General features: G+C 42.7%; 1 protein-coding gene across 5 annotated transcripts in view; it reads left to right on the top strand.

Moving 5' to 3' along the window:
• Nucleotides 1-6,788: 6,788 nt before the first annotated feature.
• The window catches only part of DMXL1 (Dmx like 1), an 80,188-nt gene continuing 70,950 nt past the window's right edge, over nt 6,789-16,026 (top strand). For all 5 annotated transcript variants that reach the window (XM_054809834.1, XM_054809838.1, XM_054809837.1 and 2 more), the window contains exon 1: nt 6,789-6,958. In XM_054809834.1, the coding sequence (XP_054665809.1) occupies nt 6,872-6,958 (87 nt within the window). In that variant the 5' untranslated portion in view covers nt 6,789-6,871. The remainder of the gene's footprint in view (nt 6,959-16,026) is intronic.

Genomic DNA, 16,026 nt, shown 5'->3' with positions numbered 1-16,026 from the left:
ACAGATGTAATCTACCTGGACTTGTGCAAAGCATTTGACACTGTCCCACACGACACCCTTCTGTCTAAATTGGAGAGACCTGGATTGGACGGATGGACTACTTGATGGATAAGGAATTGGTTTAATAGCTTGTTAATTGTTAACTGTTAATTTGCAAGTCTGAAGGATCTAATAATGGTTGGCTTTCACCTCGGAAGTTACTACTGAAGACACTCTGAGCTTATAAAATGGAAGCATCATCAAAAGCCAGGTAAAAGATTAATTGAATCCAAACATCTTTACTAATCTCTTGTAAGAAAGTCCAGTCAGCATGTATCTCCTTCACCAAGTAAAAGGTTAAATCAGACCACTGAAGTGAAAGAGAATGTACTGCACTGTACATGTTAAGAGACATGATAGCAACATAAGTTGTTACAAAATGTCTTTCACCAAATGAAAACAGTACCAAAAAAAAAAAAAAAAAGAAAAAAAAGAAGCAAATATCACTCTGACCTGCAGGCTACCGATATCAAACACAGGGTAGTGAAGACATGAACAAAGCAAGCTTTTCACAAAGAAAGGTTTCACAAAGTGGTCACCTATTTAGGACCATACTACTCAATGTCAATGTTTATATATTTCTTCATCTCATGTTTTTGCAAGATGCCACGCTGTGTTTTGATGTTTTTTACACTATTAAAATTCATAAAAGCTCAAGAAGCGAATCAAGTACTTCTTCAGGCAATTCCCAGGGTGGGCACAGAGGAGGAACTCCAGATCTTGGGGAGATCAGTCAGGGCTTTTTCTCTTGACCTCACTAAGGTCAGACTTTTGCCTTGGGTATTCACAAACCAAAGAAACCCTGCAGAAAGATCAAGGGCAACAAAGACAAGGTTGAAGAGTATATGAGGTGGAACAGTTGTTCCTGGCTGCAGTGCATTGTTTTCATAAGAAGCAAATTAAAATATAATTAATTCCATATGATTAAAAAAAAATGCTACCTGCCTCTAGCTTATTATTAAGAAATTAGGGAAGAAAACAACATTTTATAGTACTGTAGACAAACTCTAAACATGCCACTTAAAATGCCGGCTTGTTACAAAGCTGCCTGTATATCATTGACATAGGCAAGCTCACTGCTGTTAATGAGTGACTCATGGATGTTTATTGTACAGAAAGAACACAAAGTTATGTCATTGTATTTGTGCAAGTTAAATAATTTATAAATATACATCAATTTTCTATGACATTACAATGAAGAATATTGTTAATACAGATTTGCTCAGGTGCAATTTTGAATTTAGAAGAAACTTGTGGGAGTATGATTTAAAATTCTCATTTGGACTTTCTTCAGACATCATAGAAGCAGGATTTACTAATGAAAAATGCGTATGTATATACTTGGTATTGCTTTTTGAAGCATTCAAAGGCCTCATTGTTATTGAAAAAGTAATGCTTTGGTCAATAACCAAAAAGCAGTAAATTCTTTATTTCCAAACCCTTCTCTGCAGGCAAAAGTGCTGAAATTCTGGCAGACTTTCAGAACAGCCACAGCCACTCTATGTTAAAATATTGGGAAGCAATAGTCTTTCATGTCTTCTATTATTCTGATATTGAGAATATTTTGTATAGTGCCACTTCAAAAAGGTAAAGGCAAGGACTGTGTGAGTATGTTCAGGAGCATTTGTGAATGACAGGAGTCAGCAGCTTGTGAGAAGAATTACAGCTCCTGAAAGACTCAAAGAAGATTTACTGAGGTTAAGGGGCAAAACAATGGAAAGGAGCTTGTGACGGTATTTTGTGATCCTGTAGGGCAAACTCAATGCCTTTTCTGGTTTTTAGATACTTCTGAGTGAAAGGCAAAACAAAGGGCTTTTTGGAAAAAACTGTTTACTGAGAAGGTGAGAAAAACATGCAAAATGAACAAAAAGCACAAAGCAAAAAGTGGTGGTAATTAGCTTTCTGAGATTTTTTTTTCTACCTTCCAGTAATTGTCAAGTTTTGAAATTCTAAGAAAAAACAACCTCTGTGTTTTTGTCAACGAGATAATGTATAAATATACTTTAAATTGTATTGAATCATTTTAAGCTTTTTTATTAAATGCCTGCAGAATGAAATTGCACAGGCCGGAGTTGAAATTTGTCAGTCTCCAACAGTGCATTCACTCTGATATTATAATAAAATGTACAGTACATAATTTTTCTGTAGCCGAATTCACAGACATTGAAAAAGAGATGAGAAGGGGCACTAAACTGAAGGATGTGTTCCCAAGTCCCACTTCTAGCCGCTGCCCTCGCCATCGCCCAGGCTGAGAAGTAGACAGGGCACAGCAGCAGTGTCGGGGATCAGCAGTGAGGAGTGAGAGCTCCTGCACTACAGCTCACTGCTGACAGCAAATGTGGGAAGGGGAAGATAGTGCCCCATCCCCATAGGGATAGGAGCCAGTGTATGGATGCATGTGCCTGGCATGTCATTACATAGGCTCTCACTCTATCCACAGAGGAGAGGACAAAAGGTAATGTCCTTTCTGTTATGAAGTATGCCAAGCTTACTAATCTGAATAGTCACAAAGACCAAATCTAGTTAGGAAGGAAATAAGAAGTTCCGTATTTTCCTACCATATCAGCATGTTAGGGTGTGTTAGTTGTAAACATACCATATTGTGTTGTAATTAGATATAGATTAAAAAGCAGTTATCAGTAAAACTCTTCCTTACATTCTTTTACTTAGTGTCCTGACTTTCCCCTTCTTTCTGAATTTGTCACCTTCCTTAGGCTGAGGTCTGAGATTACTGTCTCCTGTTACCCTGCCATCTCACCATACTGCAAATCCTATATGCTTTACACCTTTGGAGTGAATAAAGCTTGAAGAACCAATATGGTTTTGCAGGATTCACAGATTCACAGATTGTAGGGGTTGGAAAACACCTTTAATGATCATCTAGTCCAACCCCCCTGCAAGAGCAGCATGACCTAGAGCAGGTTGCACAGGATGGCGTCCAAGCAGGTTTTGAATATCTCCAGAGAAGGAGACTCCACAACCTCTTGGGGCAAACTGTTCCAGTGCTCGGTCACCCTCAAAGTGAAGTTTTTTCTCATGTTCAGATGGAACATCCGGTGTTCCAGTTTGTGCCCGTTGCCCCTTGTCCTGTCATTGCCCTTGTCCTGTGGTCCAGGCACCATTGAGAAAAGTCTGGCCCCTTCCTCTAGACATCCACCCTTTAGATATTTATGACCATTGATAAGATCCCCTCTCAGTCTTCTCTTCTCCAGACTAAACAGACCCAGCTCTCAGCCTTTCCTCATATGAGAGATGCTCCAGTCCCCTCGTCATCCTCATAGCCCTCCGCTAGGCTCTCTCCAGTAGTTGCCTGCCTTTCTTGAACTGGGGAGCCCAGAACTGGACACAGCACTCCAGATGTGGCCTCACCAGAGCAGAGCACAGGGGGAGGATAACCTCACTTGACCTGCTGGCCACGCTTTTCTGAATGCAACCCAGGATACCATTGGCCTTCTTGGCCACAAGGGCACACTGCTGGCTCATGGAGAGCTTGTTGTCCACCAGGACTCTCAGGTCCTTCTCTGCAGAGCTACTTCCCAGCAGGTCAACCCCTAACCTGTACTGGTGCATGGGGTTGTTCTTCCCTAGGTGCAGGGCCTTGCACTTGCCCTTATTGAACTTCACCAGGTTCCTCTTTGTCCAATTCTCTAGTCTGTCCAGAGCTCACTAAACGGCAGTGCAGCCTTCTGGTGTGCTGGCCACTCCTCCCCGTTTTGTACCATCAGCGAATTTGCTGAGGGTACACTATGTCCCCTCGTCCAGGTCATTGATGAATATGTTGAATAAGACCGGACCAAGCATTGACCCTTGGGGCACACCGCTAGGTACAGGCCTCCAACTAGGCTCTGCGCTGCTTATCACAACCCTCCAGGCTCTGCCATTCTCAGTCCACCTCGCTGTCCACTCATCTAACCCACACTTCCTAAGCTTGCTTATGAGGATGTTGTGGGAGACAGTGTCAAAAGCCTTGCTGAAGTTGAGGTAGACAACATCCACTGCTCCCCCTTCATCGACCCAGCTGGTCATGCCATCATAGAAGGCTATCAGATTGGTCAAGCATGATTTCCCCTTGGTGAATCCATGTTGACCACTCCTGATAACCTTCTTCTCTTCCACATGCATAGAGATGACCCCTAGAGTGAGCTGTTCTAGCACCGTTCCAGGGATGGAGGTGAGACTGACCGGCCTGTAGTTTCCTGGGTCCTCCTTTTTGCTGTTTTTGAAGATCGGAGTGACATTGGCTTTCCTGCAGTCCTCAGGGACCTCTCCTGTTTTCCGTGACCTTTCAAAGATAATTGAGAATGGCCTAGCAATAACATCTGCCAGCTCCCTGAGCACTTGTGGGTGCGAGCCATCAGGGCCCATGGCTTTGTGGATGTCGAGATTGCCTAGATGTTCTCTAACCCAACCCTCCTTGACCAAGGGAGGGTTTTCCTTTCACAAGGCTTTCTCTCCTACCTCCAGGGTCTTGTGTCTCCTGAGGGCCAGCCTTAGCAGTAAAGACTGAAACAAAGAAGGCATTAAGTAATTCCACCTTCTCTGTATCCTCTGTCACCAAGGCACCCACCTCATTCAGCAGTGGGCCCACATTTTCCCTAGTCTTCCTTTTGCTGCTAATGTATTTGAAAAAGCTCTTCTTGTTGTCCTTGACATCCATTGGCAAAAAGGGATCTCCAACCACCCAAAAGGATCTCCAACCTTTTCTTTCCAGTGTATTCCGGAGCAGTCCTTGTGGGCAGCTGTAGCCAAAGCTGGATCGGTTCACAGTTTGAGCCCAGAAGTAAATAGCTGTGCTGAAAATCACAAATAAAGGCCTTTTACTGTTTTCAGTAATATTCACTTTCTTGCATAGAACCCAATGAAAATAATTTTTGTTAACTTAAAAATCCACTAAAGTTGCTTTATGAGATTCTGCAGCTGGCAGAAGGATAAGATCACTTATAGGTGATCAGCACTCCTGGCAAGGGTAAGATCACTATTCATTGATAGGCTAATTTGATAAGTTTTTGATCTTTTTTTCTTTTTTAAAAAATGTTTTTAGGCTGATAGCAGTTTATAACCAGCGTAAGAAAAGCATGGCTCTTTGAAGAGATGTCTACATACACACAGTGCCAAATCTGATGGATTTTTCTCACATCAGAAGGCTTTAGAAAATAGGAGAAATCTTTCTTTCATTTGCATGAATTATTGTAGCAACCAGTGTTATGGTGAGATGCTTTTCAATCTGCTTTTCAAAGGATGTGAGGCTTGCATTTACTAAAAAAAGTGTGAGACACCATGGTTGAAAGGGTATGAGGTTGTCCTTGCTTATGCAAGGGCTGGAAAAGTAACACGAGAAGAAAAGGCATTGCCATGGACAGATACATAGTATCACCTTATAAATATTGAGGGATGTGACACACAAAGTTATTCCTATACATCATTAAATTATCCTGATTTTGTATTATTTCTTGGAACAGCTGGTGGGCAGAAAGAATCTCTAATATTCAATACTGAGACAATGTAAGAATGAAAATTGATGTGGGAGCTGTAATTTACAAGGGAAAACACAAGTAATGCTGAAGTTGGTATGAGAAATTGATGGAATACTAAAAACTAGTTACAATGGAAAGAAACATTAATAACAAGACATAAAGTACTTTCAGTATAGCAGAGACAATGGCCATGCTTTCTCACTATTGGGAGACACCTCAATATTTCAGTCCATTTAGAGGTGAAGAGCTACTTAAATAGTGAGGTGCCCTGATAGGACGGATCTGAAGATCCTCCTGTCACCAAATATGCAGGTTAGACTGCCTGTCACACTTGGGCCTGGCTTGACCTTATCTCATCTCGTTGGCCCAAACTGGCCTCCACTGATCCTGCTCTTAAGTTGCCTGTAAAGCTATACCCATCTAGATGGCTCTCTCATGTTATGAGGAAGGTGAAAAACCCAGTTGCCTACAGCTAATCTGGTGTCCCAGGAAAATGTCGTCTTTGCTTCCCAAGTCTCAGGGAACCATGTCTCCCATCACCAGATGCTTCCTCTTGTGATGTCCTGTGGAAAGGCTGCAGCCAAGTCCCTCCGCTTGTAAAAATATGTAGGCTAGAAGGGGACGCATTTGGGGTTATTGACTCTTGTAAGGGTTACTGACGACACCGGGGTCTGCTGTGGCGAGGCGGGAGCAGGAGGAGCAAGCTTGACAAGTTTTGAGGCCCACTCCTTCAGCCCACCCCCTGGGTCAGCCACATCGATGCCCTTGCTACCAGGCCAAGGCAGCATTTTCCAAGGCTATTTTAATAACAAAATTAAATTCATCAGTGAGCTACCATTACCCACAGCCTGCCCTATCGACCACGGGCAGCGCCACAGGACCCAACCGCCCTCTAAGCCTAGCCTGCCCTGACGTGAGGCCCCAATCCCAGCCCCAGCCCCGCCCCCGCGGCGGGGGCCGGTTGCACATGCGCAGTCAGGACCCGCCCCCTCGCCCCCCCTTAGCGTCGCCTGTGGCGGCCGGCGCGCATGCGCAGCGACTGGAACCGGCCGGGCGGCGTGGGGGGTCGGCCGAGGGAGCGGGGTCGTGCGGTTGGGGGCGGGCGGCGGCGGTGACGCCGCCGGGGCGGGCTCTCGCGAGAGCTGGGGCGGCGCGGCCGCGGAGGCAGGAGCGGGAAGGCGGTGCGGCCGCTGGCAGGGGGAGCGGCCGGTGGCAGGGGCACTGCGCCGCCCCGCCCCGTCCCGCCCTCCCAGCGAGGCTCCGCCTCGCAGTATGTGTTATCACCTCCTCCGCTGCCCGCGGGACGAGGGGTGGCCGAGCGGCGGCCGAGCGGCAGGGGCCGGCGGCTGTCTCTCGCTATGAACCTGCACCAGGTGCTGACGGGGGCTGTGAACCCCGGGGACAACTGCTTCTCCGTGGGGAGCCTGCACGACCAGCCCTTCACGGTGAGCTCCTCGCCGGGGCCCAGGTGCCTCCGCCGGGCCCGCGGTCCCCGGCGCCGAAAGCGGCTGCGTCAGGCGCGGCAGCCAGCCCTTGAAGCTGCGCGGCTAGTCCCCGGTAACGTCGTCGGCCGGTAGCTGCACTGCTCGCCGCCGGGAGAGGGCTTCCCTGCGGCACACCTGCTTGGGGCCTGCCCGGGGCTGAGGGTGGAAGGCAGGCGTGCAAAACTTTCCCGGAGCGGCGGCAGTTGCCGAGCCCGGAGGTGCGGGACGGGCGGCCTCTCTGGGCTGGGCAGGGATGGACGGGGCGCGGGGCCAGTGCGGTGCCCCCGGCAGGGGCAGGCAGGCACATGCCGCTCTTAGGGGCGTTTGCAAGCGCAGGAATATGGTGGCTTTGATAAAACATTACATAAACGTCAGCCGGTACATGCGACTTTCTGTGGAAGGGAATTTCGGCACTTGCTCCCTGTCAGATGTGTAATTGCAATCCTTACTGGTCACAGTTGAAGAAGAACTTGTGATACGGTGCCTTAGTGTTAAAATCTTAAAGCCATTTTTGAACTACCTGTCTATATTTATGCTTAAGAGTGAAGAAAAACCACTTGCAGTATTTAGTAAAGGCTAAAGCCTTTTTTTAGTGTTCCCTGACCTCCCTTTCACTTTTGTTTTGTAAACAGACTTCTGTTGTGTTTTTCATGCCACACTCCCTCTGAAATATACTTGTCCTGCCTTCTGTTTTGGGCTGATGAGGAATGAAGTAAGACACAACAAAGATTCTCAGTGCACCATGTTTGAGTATTTTTGACCTTACCTTTTCTGGCTTCCCCTAATTACAGCGTAGTGTGGTTTTGAGTTGATAGGGAAATGATAGATAGATACAAATGCAAGAATTCAGAAACTTTTTCTTCCGTCCTGCATGGTGTACACAGTTAAATTCAGATGGCTGCTTGCAACTTCACTCTGTGGCAGCCATGCAGTGTCAATGCTGGAAAGGTGGGGTACAGTCAGCTGCTTCCTCGGAGTTAGGCTGGCTTTGCAAAGTCCATTTATCTACAGCCTGTTCCGGTGATGTACTTCCTTCCAAAAAGATGAATCCTGTAAATAAGTTTGTGTTGGAAGATGTCTTAAACTGCAGCAGCTGGGACTTCAAATTCCAACTGTGCCAAACTTTCTGGTTTTACATATCCAGAAGTGTTAAAAGACCCACCAGTGATGGGAAACCATTTGGTAAGAGTCAAGGAGGTTTGCTTTGCAGTGAAATGCTAGTAAGCTTTTAAAGTGTGTTCTTGTAAGTTTCCCATTTTGGTATCATTCTTTTTTTGAGGGAAATAGTTATAGTTGAGTTATTAATGTCACCGATGTGTTCTCTGCCTGTTATGGCCTAACTTATCAAAAGTGTTAGAGCTCCCCAACAGGAGTATTCCAATAGGACAGGAAGAGTAAGAATCTCTCTTTGAGGAGAAAGGAGTGATTGGGAAGTGTAGTTTTCAGTAACTGTTTCTATGCTCTCTTTCTTACAAGAGCTATTTTGACTTAACTTTAGTAACAATGTTTCCTACAGACACATTCTTCTTTGTTATGTCCTTTTCCCTGGAAGGATTACTTTTCCTGAAATTTAAAACTGCTAACAGAAATATCCTTGACTGCTTCAGTTTCTTGTTGGGTTTTATTGTTGTTGTTGCTTTTACTCACTTTATAATTTTATGGTAAGTTTATAAGATTACTCAGAAGGATTAAGAAATGAAAGGTACCAAAGTGAATTTCTCCCTTTTTGGAAAGCAATGGTGGACTTAACCTGTAGAAAATCCAACAAGAAAAATGGGCAGTTTTCCCATATCTGAAGTCATGATATAAGCATTAATAAATACAAATACTGTTCAGTAATATCTTAGAAATGGAAGAAACGTGTCTTGGCAAACTTCTATCCTTCCAATTTTCATGACTGAGAACTCATAGGGGTTGATATTTCAGGGTTATCTACAGTACAGGTCAGGGGAGTTAACCTTGTCTGACAAGAGAACTTGGTCTGTAATACCTTGATTTTTATTTAGATACAGTATGGTTCAGAATATTGTCTGATATGCTGTACTGAATATTTAAGGTGAGAAGTTTTAAAATATTAGAGTTTTAAGCTAAACCCAACAGATTCTTTTCCTAAACTCTGGAAAAATTGGAAGTGAAACTCGTAAAAAGTACCTGTACCCACTGAATTCCATGCATCTTCTTGAATAGGTTTTGCAGTTCTGTTTTAAGATGATATTTTAAATACTTGTCCTAATCATGCGCAGGTTTGTTTTTCTGGCCTTCTTTTTTTAGGATGTGAAGTGTCAAGTGGAACTTAAGCTTTCTTGGAGAGAACACTTATAGTTTTTGACATGTCTTTTGTTTATATATAGAAAAAGGCTCATAAGCATCAAGATATCGTAAGAAGCATGCCTGTTATTTATCTGCTGAGAGCATAAAGTATGGTACACTAAAAGACTGAGACTGAGAACTCAGCCCTCAGAAGTTAGAACTTTACTGTTTATTCTTTATGTGCTTCTCCTGAAGTAAAATTCTTTTATTTTCCATGTACTTGTCCACAGTGGAATACATACTTTCCTTTTTTTTTTGGTTGCTTTCACATCTGAAATATTTGAGTAAAAATCCCATTTGTTTAATAAGTTCATCACATAGGATGCTGCTGTACTAGTTAATACTGAAGTTGTATTTAAGTTACTAGGTAATGAACACTGATATCACTTTTGTGATTGCTCGGCTTTGTACATTTTTGCTTACTCAGATCTACCTCTGTGAAATTTTTTTCCAAGTACCAGAGGAGAGGAAAAAACCCAACTGTGAGCAGTAGCAACTTTATAAGGACAAGTCCCAAGACTGATAATGGTAGTCACAAAAGAGCAATTGTTTTCAGAAGTAAAAAGAAAATTTCATGGTTTATTTCATTGCAACCAGAATCTTTTCTGGACAGATTTCCTCTCTGCGTGTGATTAAACTCATGCCGGACTTGAAACTTGCTTTGTATGATTGATAAAACTGAACTTCAAATGTTAAGTTGAAAAGCACTTGGAAAATGTGATTTTGTGTAGTTCGATCAAGACCACACTGAATTTTCTGAAGATACTGGGTTATGATATAAAGATTTCCAGCTTTGTAAAATTTTGGCTTAATAAAATTGTTACTTATCTGTCTAGAAAATACTTGACATTTTCTTTGTATTTAGAACTCCATGTGTATCGATAAGTCAAGAAAATTAACTGACTGGTCATAAGAGTCACTCAAGAAGTTACACTGTTTACACCTGCTTCTTGATTGTGATTTAGAAAAGGGAAGGAAACCTTTTCGATACTTTTTTTTTTTCCATGTTCCAGTTAACCTGTTCTGAACTTGAGAAATGAATTGGTTTTTTAGCTGAATTAATACAAAAAAACCCAAAACCTCTTTACATTTCAATGAAAAGCGTAGTTTCAGTGAGACTTGATTCTAAGTGCATGGCCAATCAATTTTTCACTTGAACAGGTATATAAGTTCAGGTACTTTTGGTAGATTAAAAAGTTGGGTTTTTTTTCAAGTGTGATAAGAGTATTTCTTAAATTTAATTAATCCTCTTATTTAATAAAAATTTCTTTGATTAAGATATTTAAATGTAATACTTAAGCTAGTGTATCTATTTGATACCATAATGGGGGTGGGGAGAGACCATGCTAAAAAGAGTAGTGCAAATTTATATCTCCATGGGTGAGATTTTTTTAATAGAGTAATTCCCTGAGGTACGATGTGGTTCATGGTCACTGTGCTTTTTGATTTAGACCATCCTGTACAAAGGAGAAAAGTACAGATATTATTGCAATATCACCTGCTTACTAGATTTATTTGCCTTTAATTTTTGTCTTCACTTTTCATAGGAATGACCTTTGTTGTAAATTTTTCTTAGAAGAGGAAGTGATGGGGGGTGAATAAGAGAAGTGAAACACAAAGAAATATTCCTCTCCTACCTATGCCTATTTGTGTTGCATCTAAGCACTATTTAGCGATTGCAGACTAAGAATTTATTATGTTTATGTGCTCAATCCAGCAGAAGAAGCAGGCACCTGATGTAATTAATAAAGATTAGTTTTTATATTTTTTTGGTAATGAGTCTAATGCTTTTCCTAGGAATAGCTTATTTTTTTTAAACTGGGAAATGAATCCTTCCTGAGGTATAATGGTTGTAAAGTTTGTAAAAATACCTATTGTAAGCTTCCACTTTCGAATGTGATAGAAACATATAGCTCTTACAGAATTTCAAGAAAATCTTTTTAATCCATCAATTTGATTCTGAGCCCTGGCATCCTGACCTTTGGGACTTGCTTCATTTCATTTGCAAGGGACATAAGAATCCTTGAGACCCATCAGTGATAAAAATGGTCTTGATGTGGCTTGAGAATTACCTCTGGTACAGCAACTTAATCAGTTGCGAAACAAAAGAAGCAAAAGGTAATGTGGGTTGTTATACTGATAGCTGTAGTGGGGAAAAAACATTTCCAAACAAGTTACTGTGAAATGTCAAATGCAGTCCCTTGGTCTGCTTTGGCTAGGTGGCTCTGTGTGACCTTGAGCCCAGTGCAGAGTTCTGTATTCTCTTTCTAGTCTGTGTGTTCATCCTGTATATATTTGCATGTGTTTATATATATATATACACATAACTTTATACATGTGTATATGTGCACACGCATATTACTGCATTCATCTGTGGATAACAGCTGACAATTTATGGTAGGTGTATTTGTGCCCTTCATGTAAAAGATGTAGGTTAAATAAAGTTTGTGCAAGTGGTGCAAGATAATGTGTCAGTTCTTATGTAGCTGTCACAAACTATGGCAAGAGCTTTGTATGTCAGTACATAGAATAAATATATAAAGAGGGTTGAGTATAAGGGAAATAATTGCTTTAGAGGTGCTGTGGTATGTAAAAGGTCAAGACCCCTGCTCGTTTTCTTTTCTTCTGTGGAGAATAGAGTCTGATTTGCTAGTACCATTCTCTGTTTTTGAAAATTGTATATATCAGGCTTTCACTTCAGGAAGAAATGAGAATAGTTCACATAATTGTCTGTACTATTTTCTGTTAAAACTTACATGCTCCTAAAGTACCGTTATTGTTAAAGTATCTTGTAATCTTCTCCAAAGAAATACAATATTAGAAATAAGAGCTGATATCTGATTAAAAGAATGGATAGTAACTGTGTGAAAACCTAGTACTGCATGCAAAATCACATTTATTTTCACAAGCCTGAAACATCTTTTGCTTGCTAGTTTCATGCTTTTTTTGCTATGTCAACAGCTAGTGAAATCCATGTTCATGCAGCTTGAACTAGTTCTACCTTGTTTATTTGTGTAACAGAAGAACAAAGCATTGTTTAATAAACATTCCAAGAACGTGATAATATCAACATAATCTGCTTGTCCCATTGTGCAAAGACAACTTTCTTGTAAGTATTCTAGGACATTCTTAAGGTGAAATGATTTTATGGCTTGTCAAAATCATTTAGGGGCATCTTGGCTTGTGTGGTGTGTGGGGTTTTTACTTTATTATTTTTTAAAAATTAATATATATTTAGGAATTCTTTCCTAGTTGAACTGTATGGCAGCATTTTGCTGCCCTGCTCCCCCTCCCCCCACGAAGGGCCAGGTAATGTAGACAAGAGTATAGATAAGAGACTGAGAAATGCTTATACTCTGAAATTGCTTCTTGCCCTACACACGGTAGAAGACCTGAATTACCTTTTTTCTTAGTTTCCATAGCTTATAAAAATGCAGTCTCAGTAGCTTGTTTCATGAGTGATGTATGAACTATTCTGGACAAGTCTTGCAGTAAAAAATAGATAAAGTTGATGGGTAGGCAGAATTAATTTTTGTTGTATCTGAGAGACTCTTACTCCTGACTACTGACTTCCATTACACTATGCTAAAATACCTCATACAATTTTCTGAGCTGAAAAAAATGTATGTGTAAAGTTTTGTGCTCTTGTTTGAGAGAAATGTCTTTTTATAGGCTACTGCTGCTTAGAAACCTCATTCAGATCTGGAGTCTGTGTTCCAGTGGTTGTGTATGAGGATGTGACTTCTCTGCACAGAGACAGTCCAATGGACGAGTTGCAGAGGGGACCACAAAGAGCCAAAGGAAGGACACCTTAGGAGGAGGGGAGCACTCAAGCTTCCCTCCCAAAGTGTCTCATCAGTGTGAGGTAAAATGGGGTTGGGATGGTAGGCAGCAGTAGGAAAGGGACCCTGTTGCAGTTTCATTTGCCAGACAAAGTAATTACCTTCTATTCAGATGCTTTTTTTTCTTTGCAGTATATTGCTTCCTTCCCCTCTGCATCCCTTGCCTTTTGTCTTTGAAATTGTGGTTCTCCTGCAGGCAAACACTGAGTAAACGTCAAAAATAACCTCCAAGTCATCATCCTTCTGCTTGGCTGTAGTTATATTTGGAAGCTCTTTGAAAATGCTTTTCTCTTTTCTTCCTACCTCTTTGGGGACAGATCAGCTGTACAGGCTTATGAGCTAGTCAGTGGTTCTGTATCTTACTGGGGATTGGGAGGTCAATGTGACCTAGTATGATCTTATCCATCTGCATAAACTGATGTCAGAAGCGATTCTTTTTTTTTTTTCCCCGAATATCAATTTTTTTCAGGTAATGTAGACAAGTAGAACGTAAGGATTGGAATGACTATATCTTTTCTGCTAAGAATAAGATTTTAAAAGGGCACATGTGTTGGGTTTGCATGGCGAGGTTTTCGTGGTGGTGAGGGCTATAGAGTGGCTTCTGTGAGAAGCTGCTAGAAGCTTCCCCTGTGTCCGACAGAGCCAATGCCAGCCGGCTCCAAGATGGACCTGCTGCTGGTCAAGGCTGAGCCCATCAGCAACAGTGGTAGGGCCTCTGAGATAACAGAGTTAAGAAGGGAAAACAGAAACCAAAACAGGAGTATTTGCAGCCAGAGAGAGGAGTGAGAAGATGTGAGAGAAACAACTTTGCAGACACCAAGGTCACTGAAGAAGGAGGGGGAGGAGGTGCTCCAGGCAGCAGAGCAGAGATTCCCCCGCAGGCCCTGGAGAAGACCATGGTGAGGCAGGCTGTCCCCCTGCAGCCCATGGAGGTCCATAGTGGAGCAGATATCCACCTGCAGCCTGTGGAGGACCCCAGGCCAGAGCAGATGGAGGTACCCAAAGGAGGTTGTGACCCCCTGGGAAGCCCATGCTGGAGCAAGCTCCTGGCAGGACCTGTGGCCCTGTGGAGAGAGGAGCCCAGGCCAGAGCAGGTTTGCTGGCAGGACTTGTGACCCCGTGGGAGGGACCCACGCTGGAGCAGTCTGTTCCTGAAGGTCTGCACCCCGTGGGAGGGACCCACGCTGGAGCAGTTGGTGAAGAACTGCAGCCCGTGGGAAGGACTCACGTTGGAGAAGTTGGTGGAGGACTGTCTCCCGTGGGAGGGACCCCAGGCTGGAGCAGGGGCAGAGTGTGAGGAGTCCTCCCCCTGAGGAGGAAGGAGCATCAGAGACACCGTGTGATGAACTGACCACAACCCCCATTCCCCGTCCCCCTGTGCCACTGGCGGGGAGGAGGGAGAGAAATGGGGAATGAAGTTGTGCCCGGGAAGAAGGGAGGGGTGGCGGGAGGTGTTTTAAGATTTGGGTTTTATGTCTCGTTACCGTACTCTGATTTGATTGCTAATAAATTAAATTTATTTCCCCAAGTAGTCTGTTTTTCCCATGACGGTAATTGGTGAGTGATCTCTCCCTGTCCTGATCTCCACCCAGAATCTTCTTGTTATATTTTCTCTCCCCTGCCCAGCTGAGGAGGGCAGTGATAGAGCAGCTTTGGGGGTCACCTGGCCTCCAGACAGGGTCAACCCACCACAGCACTCCTCTCACCCCCACCCCGGTCTGGATTCTTACGAGTGCACTTTTAGTTATTTGTTAGAACTGAGAACTGCTATGATGAGAAGATACTCCCCAACTTTTCTTCGGAAAGTTCATCCCCAATTTGACAAGCTTTTTTTTTTAAACACAGCATATGAAGTTGGGCAAGAAATTATTATTAAACATAAAATAATAGTGATATTTAAACATAGCAAAAGGGAGGAGGAGCTATAACTCTTGGACAAGAATTTGCTTTCATGGAGGGGACATTTCCAGGAAATAGCAAGTGTAGGATGTTCGCATACCTCTTTGGGCCGGTGCTGCCCACCAGAGCCTGGGTTAGCAGGAGATAGACTGAGTTCTGATACTATTTTAAGTCCTTGTTTCTGATACGTTGATGAATATGCCAGTTCCTAGAGGCTTCAGTGTGTAGTGTTTGATAGCTACTCTTGCGTTCTTCCGGTGCAAAATGCCAAGTGTACTCAGGGTTTTGATATATGTTAAAATTGGTTGAGTTCTTGATACCATTAAAACGGTTAGTTTATTAACTTCAGGATCGCTGCTAATGGTATGTGTTACTGTATATGCTAGTTCTTGCTCACCGTGGTGGGAATATTGTGGTGTGGCACTATGTGATCTCAGACTTGCCTGTGAAGCTAGAAATGGAGAGAACCAGATGGGTCCATATTGAATCTATAAAGTGTGGATGAGGCCTAGAAGGGCATACAGAAGAGCAAGTGGGCTTCATACAGTCTTTGGCACTTCAGTCTTTTGAAGACATTTTTAGTAAAGCCATGTTATCTTTTTAAAGTGAAGCAATTTTCTTAAAATTGCCTCCACATGGAACAGTAAATTCAACAAAATGGCTTTGGGAAAAATTGTATATATGTTACTTTGGAATAACCTTTGCCTGCTGGATTAAGGACTTAATCAGTGAGTCACCAGGTGAGATGGTTTTTAACTAAAGAAAAAAGTGTTCTGTGAGGAACAGGTCCGAAGTTCATGTCATTGTGATGTCAAAAGAATCACTTTAACACTTGAACAAAAAATAGTACTCAATCTCCTCTTTTGTAACAAATTTTAAATCAGACTACTTTGGATCCTGCGGTTTAATATGTCAATCTGTAATAAATCCTGCTCTTTTGACAGGAGGAATTACACTGCTTGAACCTCTTCTTGAAGC

This window comes from Grus americana, chromosome Z, assembly GCF_028858705.1.
Source record: "Grus americana isolate bGruAme1 chromosome Z, bGruAme1.mat, whole genome shotgun sequence".
NCBI lineage: Eukaryota > Metazoa > Chordata > Aves > Gruiformes > Gruidae > Grus > Grus americana.
Note: the sequence above shows the minus strand (reverse complement) of the source record. Positions and strands in the feature narration are given on the sequence as shown.